The sequence below is a fragment of the Humulus lupulus genome, chromosome 4 (assembly GCF_963169125.1).
Source record: "Humulus lupulus chromosome 4, drHumLupu1.1, whole genome shotgun sequence".
NCBI lineage: Eukaryota > Viridiplantae > Streptophyta > Magnoliopsida > Rosales > Cannabaceae > Humulus > Humulus lupulus.
Genome location: NC_084796.1, coordinates 52,167,798 through 52,177,333, shown reverse-complemented (window position 1 = coordinate 52,177,333; position 9,536 = coordinate 52,167,798). Strand labels below are relative to the sequence as shown.

Below are 9,536 nucleotides of genomic sequence, written 5' to 3'. Positions count from 1 at the left end.
GAGATGGAGAAGACAATACGAGAAAAATAGAAAAAAATTAATGATAGTGACATTTTTGGGAATTCAAAGAATACTAAAATAAAAATGTGAGGATTTTTTAGCTTTAGTATAATTTTGTTATATATTACCCCTCAATGCATTAAAAGTCAAATTTCTCTTTTACATTCCAAAAATGTTTGAAAAGTAAGAAAACTTCGCATGACAGGGACATTATCGTCAAAAAAAAAAAAAAAAAAAGATGTTAATATTGATTTGAACGCCAATAAGAATGAAAGAAAAGTGTGTTTTTTCAAAAATAAAATAAGAGGCGCTCACACTTGATTTTGAAGGAACAGCTAATGCGGGAGCTTTCTCTCTCAGAAAGTGAGTAACAGTAAGAGAGAGAGAGATGAGTTCGAAAGAGAGTTGCAGGAACGAGCTTCGAACTGCTATTCGCCAGCTTAGTGATCGATGTCTTTATTCCGCTTCCAAATGGTAACCCCTTTCTAAAACCCTAAACCTTTTTCTCTCTCTCCTTCTTGATGTATCTATGGAAGTTAATTTTTTTTATATATATATATATATATTTGTAGAATTTGCGTGCAAAGTAATATTAGTTTCCGTGTCCTTGACGGGTTTTAGAATTTTGGGTTTTTAGATATTAAATTTGTTTGGGAAATTTCACAAGCTCAACTTGAGTATGGATATGCATTTTCAGTTATTTTTAGTTAATTTCTTTTGTAGAAAGTTGATCTTTTTAAATCAATATCATGGGTTTATCTTTTTGGAGGAAATGGGAAGTGTAGTATAGATCTTCCACGGAGACCACTTTTGTTATCTTTGGTATTTATGTGGGTAGTTCTTTACTTACTTTTGCAGGGCAGCAGAACAACTTGTGGGTATTGAGTTGGACCCGGCAAAGTTCACTCCTGCAAACACCAGGTTCCATCGTGGAAGCTCTAGCATTCGGCGCAGATTCCGTACCAATGATATCACCTCAACGCCAGCAGCCGGTGTATCCTATGTTTCCACTCCTGTAATGGAGGAAGATGAGATTGTGGATGGTGACTTTTACCTATTGGCGAAGTCCTATTTTGACTGTCGAGAATATAAAAGGGCAGCTCATGTGCTTCGAGATCAGAGCGGGAAGAAATCTGTATTCTTGCGCTGCTACGCTCTTTATCTGGTTTGCTACATTCTTCTGGCTTCCGTTTGGTTATATTTATGTTTCAATACTTCGAATTGAAAGTTGAACTTTTTTGCTTCTTTATTTGGTGGCCAGAGATTGCTTATCAACATTGATTAAGGCATATATGCCATATTGTTGGATTGAGACACGTGAATGTTATCTAAGGTGCTTGTTGTTGATTCTATAATTGCACATCCTCAATTATGGCACTAATCATTCAATGCCACCGTTTTTTTTCTTTTCTTTTTTGGTGGTCAGCCAGCAAATAAAATAGCACATTGAATATACTAACTATGCTAGACAAGTATGATGCTTGCTGATCAATTTAGAGGTTTTTGTTCAAGGACCTTGTAACTCTTCTCTCTTTTCTCTATCTTTTCCTAAGAGGTAGAAGAAGCTGTTTACTTTTCTGAAGCAAAATCTAGATTGAGCATGGAAAATCTTACTCTTGGTTGTTAACTTAATTGATCACTTAATTTTTTTAGGAATTTAGTTGTTGCCACCTACTATGGATGGGGTTCAGGTCTTGATCTTTTGTTAATACTTAAACCATTTTATTAAATATGATTTATCTCTATGATATTAGTTATTGCTTGAGACTTGAGATTGCATGCCCTTGTATGTATATTGTGCTCTTAGTAATACGATTTATTCACCATTTCCTCTATTTTATATTTTTGGTTAATGGAGGCTGGAGAAAAGCGGAAAGAGGAAGAAATGGTAGAACTTGAGGGACCTTTAGGTAAGACTAATGCTGTGAACCGTGAACTGGTTTCTTTGGAGAGGGAGCTATCAACACTTCGTAAGAATGGCACAATTGATCCTTTCGGATTATACTTGTATGGAATTGTGCTCAAAGAGAAAGGCAGTGAGAATCTTGCTCGTTCGGTTCTTGTGGAATCCGTGAATAACTACCCATGGAATTGGGATGCTTGGTCGAAGTTGCAGTCCTTGTGTACTACGATTGACATATTGAACAGCCTTAATCTCAATAACCATTGGATGAAAGACTTCTTTCTTGCCAGTGCCTACCAAGAACTAAGAATGCATAATGAGTCCTTAGCAAAATATGAATATTTGCAGGGTACCTTCAGTTTTAGTAATTACATTCAGGCTCAAATTGCTAAAGCTCAGTACAGCTTAAGGGAATTTGAAGTAGTTGAAGCAATTTTTGAAGAACTTTTAAGGAATGATCCATATCGAGTGGAGGACATGGATATGTATTCGAATGTGCTTTATGCAAAGGAATGTTTTTCTGCCCTCAGTTACCTTGCCCATAGGGTGTTCATGACAGATAAATACAGACCTGAATCTTGTTGCATAATTGGAAATTATTACAGTTTAAAAGGGCAGCATGAAAAGTCTGTTTTATATTTTAAAAGAGCGTTGAAATTGGACAAAAATTATTTGTCAGCTTGGACGCTTATGGGCCATGAGTTTGTTGAAATGAAAAATACTCCTGCTGCTGTTGACGCCTATCGCCGTGCTATAGACATAAATCCATGTGATTATCGAGCTTGGTATGGGCTGGGTCAAGCTTATGAAATGATGGGTATGCGCTTCTATGCTCTTCATTACTTCAAGAAATCTGTTTTCTTGCAGCCGAATGATTCTCGATTGTGGATTGCCATGGCTCAGTGTTATGAAACTGACCAGCTTCACATGCTTGAGGAAGCAATTAAGTGTTACCAAAGGGCAGTTAATTGCAATGATCGGGAAGCTATTGCACTGCACCAGTTAGCAAAGCTACATCATGAGCTTGGGCGTTCTGAAGAGGCAGCCTTTTACTACAAAAAGGATTTGGAAAGGATGGAAGATGAAGAGAGAGAAGGACCGAATATGGTTGAAGCTTTGCTTTTCCTCGCTACTCACTACAAGAATCAGAAGAGATTTGAAGAAGCAGAAGTGTACTGTACCCGTCTTCTGGATTACACTGGCCCCGTAAGTTCTATTGTCATATTTTCTTGCATATGGGTGAAACTAAAACTTAAGCTGTATTTTAGATTTCACAAGAACAACATTACAATTCATATGTATATATTATTTACATTTTGTCTTTCTACAGGAAAAGGAAACAGCAAAGAGTTTACTACGAGGAATGAGAATAACACAATCCAGCTTCCCTTCTATGGATGTTGAGCACTTCCCCCCATAATATTCACATTACCACACTTTAGAAGCATGTTTGTTCCAGTTTCTGGCACATGGAAATCAACAGCCAATGAAAGCTTGGAGATGATGGAAGATATGCATGGCTCGGGCTGCTACTGTGAAGGAATCGTTTGATGGTCTTATTTATTGATTTCAAGATTGAGGGTGGAGAGTAGTAGCTGCGGAAATTGAAGAGTTTTTGTTGTCTAGGAAGCGTCTCAGGGCGTGAAATTTTTTCTTCCATGTACTACATCACAATTTCTTCTTTAGTTGGTAGCCTGTATATTGATTCTCCTGAAGATTTAATTATGAATAGGGTCATTTCTTAACGTTATACTAGACCCAGAAAAAGCATATTTTGTTTTTCAGTGCCCCTTTCAGGTGTTGCATTTTAGTAATTTCTTCAACTCTGATCACGTTTGCTCGCTTTCTCCCAAACCATAGTTTGCAAGGATATGTTTGGGTTGTAGATACGAAGGTTCGTATATTTTTTCGGTTAAAAAATATAAAGACAAAAAAATTAAAGTGCTTATGCTACTGGACCAAATTAACACTTCCGTGTAAATGAATTGTTGAATTCTCCATTGACCATGAACCATTTATAAACCATATTGTATACTTTATTGTCATTTTGGAATCCTTGCTATTATTGGTAGTTGTTAGTGACCAGAAGCACCGGGATTAGATAAGGGGAGAGAACTTAAAAGTTATGTAATGTAAATAGATAATGCACCAAAACACAGTTCAAATTCAAATTCGAGTTTGGCTTACACAAAGACTATTAAACCCAGAAGTACATAACCATATTATTTATTTAACATATTCATCCAAAGTTTAATTTTGTTTGCAACCCACATCAACTTTCAAATAACAAAGAACCGCAGTAAAGCTTTGATTGAAGTCATATTTAGCTCCGGTTTGGATCAGTGAAGAAGCTGTTGATGGATGGCATGATCTCAGGAGTCTTGTTCCGAACATATTTTCTCAGAAAATGCTCAGAGTACTTCTCTCCCTCAGAAAAGTTTTCCAAAACACCGGCTGCCCTATTCTCCTTGGAAACCCTGAAAACCAAAAATAAAAACACCTCTCAAGTTTTAAAGAGACTAATCTTTCGAGTACATAATAATTTCCTTCTAATACCCCCAAACACCAAATAAATTACACATAAATAAACTTATCTGTGCAGTTCATAGATTTACACCTACTACATATCTCAAGCATTTAAAAGAATGTGACAAAAGAAACACATTGCACACACAAATATGCAAAGGACATACTAATCAAGTCAATTTTCTTATAATTGTCCTCAGATTGAACTTGTGCTAGGTCAGTCCCCATGATGATGACTTGAACTTGAGACCGCAAAGGAGCAAATTATGTCCCTGATCGCTGGACCTAAAACTCATGGTGCTAAAATTTCAAATCATCAACCGTTTAATACTTAGGTGTCTTTTGTTTGGAGGGAATGAAAATGGAAAATAGGAACGAGAATGTAAAAAGAATAGTAATAGAATAAAAATTAATATGAATACAAAAAAGTTGATAATTTTTTTTTTCAATCTTGCATTATAATGAGGTTCATTCATTCTACCAAATGGTGGAAAACAAATTAATGGAATGAAAATTGATTACTTTGCATTACATTCTATTACCCCAACCAAACATCACCAAATGTTACGATAATTCATTTTCTAGCTTCGAAACTACCTATTGGAGTTGCAACAAAGGGTAAACAAGTATTCACCTACACTAATATTCTACATTACCGATCGTAGCTAATCATTATCCATGTATGTATACACAAAATAATATACATGGGTGTGTGTGTACACACTATAAAATTTACACATAGGTCTGTAAACATATACAAAGGAAGGGAAAGGGAGGAGACAATAATAATAAGCAAATAATTGACTCCAATAATTTCTTTCTCCTCATAAAAAAATTAAACAATTCGAAAACATATAGCCAAAACACACGCTTATACAAATATGTAAATATATAGATTAATGAATGTATGTATAAGGGAAAGACCTGACTTCAGGATTGATACAGATATTGCGAACCAACTGAAACCCACAGATTCCAACGGCGACGCCGACGGCAGCGAACAGTGGATAAACCTACACACAAATAAACCCAAACCCATATATAATTAGGAAAAAAGAGAAGTAGAGACTAAATCAGAGAGATGAAAAAGAAACCCTATACCCAAAGTCTACCTCAGGCCTAAGCCATCGACTGGAAGCCATTGATTGTTGTGGCAGAGAAGATAGAAGAGTAAAGAAAAGAGATTCAGAGTTACAGAAAAAGGGCAGGAATAATGATCTTGAGCGAGGCTTTTATCTTTCTTTACCCTCAACAGACACCCTCTATTATTATTAGGGTTATTGAGCTAAATGACCTCACAGTCTTTAGCAAAATGACCTCTTACAAATACAATGTATTTTTCATCTATTGATGTATGAAAAGTCTAAATTACCCTTTCTCTTTCAAGTCCACTCTTCTACCCAAGTCCTAAAATCCCAACTTCACACGGGGAGGTGAAGCAAAATAAAAAGATAATATATATAAATTTAGTTAAATTGAGATACTAGCAGAGCTCGACCGGGTACATTCGAGTTGTACTCACGTCAATCGAGATTATGTTTAGTACAACTCGACCATAATTGGTAGAGATACTAGTAGAGTCAAACTCAATTTGGTCAAGATGCGTGTACAGTTTGCTTAATTGTAGTTGGTTGAGATACTAGAAGAGCTAAACTGGACTTGGTCAAGCTTTATATTTTCAATATTTAAACTTGCTTCATTGGCATTAGCTCAACCGTAACTAGTCGAGTTGGACTGTACCCAACAATGTTAAGCTAAATGTTGAAAATATGAAGCTTCACTAGGTAAAGTTGAGCTAATGTACCCAACCAACTACATTTGCGCAACAATTGAGATCTACAAGCATCTCGACCGAGTTAAGTTTGGCTTTACTAGTATCTCAACCAACTATAATTGAGCAAATGAGCAACAATTGAGCTCTAATAGTATCTCAACCAACACAGTGGAGCTTTAATAGTATCTCAACCAACTATAGTTGAGCTCTACCAAACACAATCAAGCACAACTGTACCTAGTCGAGCTTCATATTTCAACCTTTCACTCAATATTGTTGTCTCTCGACTATGTTAAGTTTTTTCATAATCTCGACTATGTATAGTCGAGCTCTACTCATATTAGTCTAGCTCTACTCATGCCAGTCGAGGTCTACTATGTCCTTAAAAATCTATACGATGTATAGTCAAGCTCTACTCATACATTTAGTCAAGCTCAACTCGTACATCAACTTGGGCGAGATGTTTGTTTAGCTAAACTGGACTTGGTCGAGTCAAGCCAGTCGAACTTCAAACTAAAGGTTTATATAGTTTTTGGAAATCTCGACTATATTTAGTACAACTCGACCATAGTTGATTGAGATACTAGTAGAGCTCGACTGGGCACATTTGAGCTATACTCACATTAGTCGAGCTTCAAATTAAATGTTCATTTGGTTTTTGGAAATCTCGACTATGCTTAGTGTAATGGCCCAAATTTCCTAATAAGGTTTAGGACCTTGATTAGGAGGTCGGGAGGGCCATAATTGATTTAATATGCTATTAAATGATAATATGCTATTAAATGATAATATGCATGTTTAGGTGTATCAAATATGCATGTGAACCAATTTCTGATTAATTGGCTGATTTTCATATTTTGGTCATTTTGGGCATATATGTGATATGTGTGTAGTGCATTATTATTATTTGGTTATGCCAGGGTTACTCAGCGCGAGACGATCCTAGGAGGTAAGCTAGTGGGAAAGTCATAATAGGATTTATGCTTGACTTGGAGTAAGTCAAGGGGTATTTAGAACATTACCGGGTTATTGGGTAATTGGAATAAATGTTTGGTGATAAATTGAGAGTTAGTAAGATCAGGGGGAAATTCTGGAGGTTTTGACTATTTTGCCCCCAGGGAGTGTTTTCAAGACCCCGAGCGTTAGGATTTGTTTGAGGCTACTTAAGCTTGAAGTAACCTATTAAGAAATAAAAAGAACGTTCTCTCTCCCGCTAAGTTCCATTTTCGTCTCCCGATCGCCTTTTCAAAGGAAACTTGAGTTCTAGGACTCGGATTCAAGCGAGGATCGATGCATAACGATCCTAGGGAAGATTAGAAGCTTATTAGCCGGATGATTTAGTTGGAAACAGCTCAATCAGAGGTAATTCAAGTTTTAAGTTTTTAAAGTTTTTAAGCTTGAATTGAACTTTGTGTTTTGATGAGTTTTTGATTGGTTTGAGACTTGGGTTTTATGGGTTTTGGATGATGGGGATGTTTGGAAACTTTGATTTTTGAGTTTGGAAATGTTTGGATAGGTTTTTGGAAGGTTTTAAAAGGTTAAAAACGGGGGAAAATGGCTGGTCCGAGGTTGGGCCGCGGCCTAGGCTCGAAGAAGCAGGTGGCGTGTTTTCAAAGGGCTGGGGGCCGCGGCGCTTGGATAGGGGATCGTGGCGCTTGGTGCTGTTTTTGGCCAAATTAATGTTTTGAGTGTGGGAACTCAAACCTTAGGCCTCAGGATCGTTCCTACTACCCGGTTTAGTGGGATTTGATGTCTCGGAGGCTAGGTCTTGGTTCCGGGATTAGTTTTAGAACTTGAACTCATTGGATCACCATTTGTGGTTGTGACTAGGTTATCACTAGAGGCTTGGAGTAAGGATCGTGCTTGTGGCTCGTTTATTGGTAACCTGTGCTTGGACCAAAGGTAAGAAAACTGCACCCCATATGTGACATGCATGGTTATTCTTGATGCATGTTGGATGTTTAAATGTGAACATTGATAGCATATTGAATGCTTAGCAATCTTGCTCACTTGTATATGGTTATTATTGAGGCATGTTGGATGTTTAAATGTGATGCATGTGATGCACGAGAAACATGTGATTAGGGAATGCCATGAATATTCAATATGAGATTGTTCAGAGCTTGAGTCTCTGTGTTTTTGCATGATTCCAATTATGCTAGAGATTGTTAAGTAAGCGTGCTGAATGCCTTGTATTTGGATATTTGACATATGATATATGTTTGGCAGCATTGCTTACTTGTGCATGGCCCTGACTGTTCAGATTTGGCATTGGTCACGTGTAATTGACCTAAGAGCTAGAAACAGCATAAGCGTCATGAACGCAGAGCCGATTAAAGATTAGATCTAATCGACATCTGCATTGGATGACTCAACATGAGCATTAATGCCAGACCGACCTCAAGTTCGATGAATACTATAAGATCTTGTCTAGCCAAAGGCTAGTTACTTAGAGCCACAGTGACTATTTAGTCACATGGCTGTGGGTGCCGAGCCCCGTGTGACTTACCCATTAGTCACTCATCTGTTTAAGCTAGTGACTTACCTATCAGTCACTCATATGATTAGAGCCATTGCAGGGAAGCCCAGGTGACGGTTCCGTCACATGCTATGGGTGCCGGACCCCATAGTGACTTGCTTGTCAGTCACTCATTATGGTTTAATAGAACCTCAAAGTGATATTCACTCATCTGTTCAGGGCTATAAGCTCTGTATGATCATTCTGATCATCATTTTCATGGCTTTGGGTGCTGAGCCCCGTGGTGACTTGCTTGTGAGTCACTCAGTATGGTTTACCAGAACCTCAAGTGTTAAATCACTCATCTGATTAGGATTGACTTGATAGTCATCCAATCAGGAGGGCAGGATTTCTTATCCTAGATTCCCCAGCATTATCTGAATTTATTTGCATGCTTGAATAGATCTATGTTTGCTAGGCATGCCAGATATGATTTGATATCATGATATGATTGTTCTTGAGCATATTGAGTCTTCTTGCTGGGTTTCGGCTCACGGGTGCTATGTGGTGCAGGTAAAGGCAAAAGAAAGCTGGACCATCCTTGAGTTGGAGAGCTTAGGTGGCGATGTGTACATATGCGGCTGCTCGACCGCCACGGCTGAGGGTTTGAAAGAGGAACTAGGGTTAAACCCTGTTTTGTCGCTTAGATCGGCTGGTTGTAAATATTTTCTTGTAATGTACCTTTAAATTATAATTAGATTTTTGGGATCCCAATGTATACAGTAAACGTTCTAATGAAACGTTACATCTTAATGAGTTTATGGCCAAATGACTCGATTAGCGAGTTTAGCACTGTTTATGATGCGCACCGTAAT

At 37.5% G+C, this 9,536-nt stretch overlaps 2 protein-coding genes across 2 annotated transcripts; one reads left to right on the top strand and one right to left on the bottom strand.

The window, feature by feature from the left end:
• Positions 1–289: 289 nt before the first annotated feature.
• Positions 290–3,687, top strand: LOC133830433 (anaphase-promoting complex subunit 8). The gene is made up of 4 exons (XM_062260409.1): positions 290–474; positions 859–1,165; positions 1,859–3,109; positions 3,234–3,687. Exons 1-4 carry the CDS (start codon positions 389–391, stop codon positions 3,321–3,323), a joined length of 1,734 nt encoding a protein of 577 aa, XP_062116393.1. The 5' UTR covers positions 290–388; the 3' UTR covers positions 3,324–3,687.
• A 360-nt stretch (positions 3,688–4,047) lies between these two features.
• On the bottom strand, positions 4,048–5,886 carry LOC133830434 (uncharacterized). The gene is made up of 3 exons (XM_062260410.1): positions 5,542–5,886; positions 5,354–5,442; positions 4,048–4,380 (listed from the first exon to the last, which is right to left on the bottom strand). The coding sequence occupies exons 1-3, from the start codon at positions 5,569–5,571 to the stop codon at positions 4,227–4,229; spliced, it is 273 nt and encodes a 90-aa protein (XP_062116394.1). The 5' UTR covers positions 5,572–5,886; the 3' UTR covers positions 4,048–4,226.
• Positions 5,887–9,536: the final 3,650 nt, after the last annotated feature.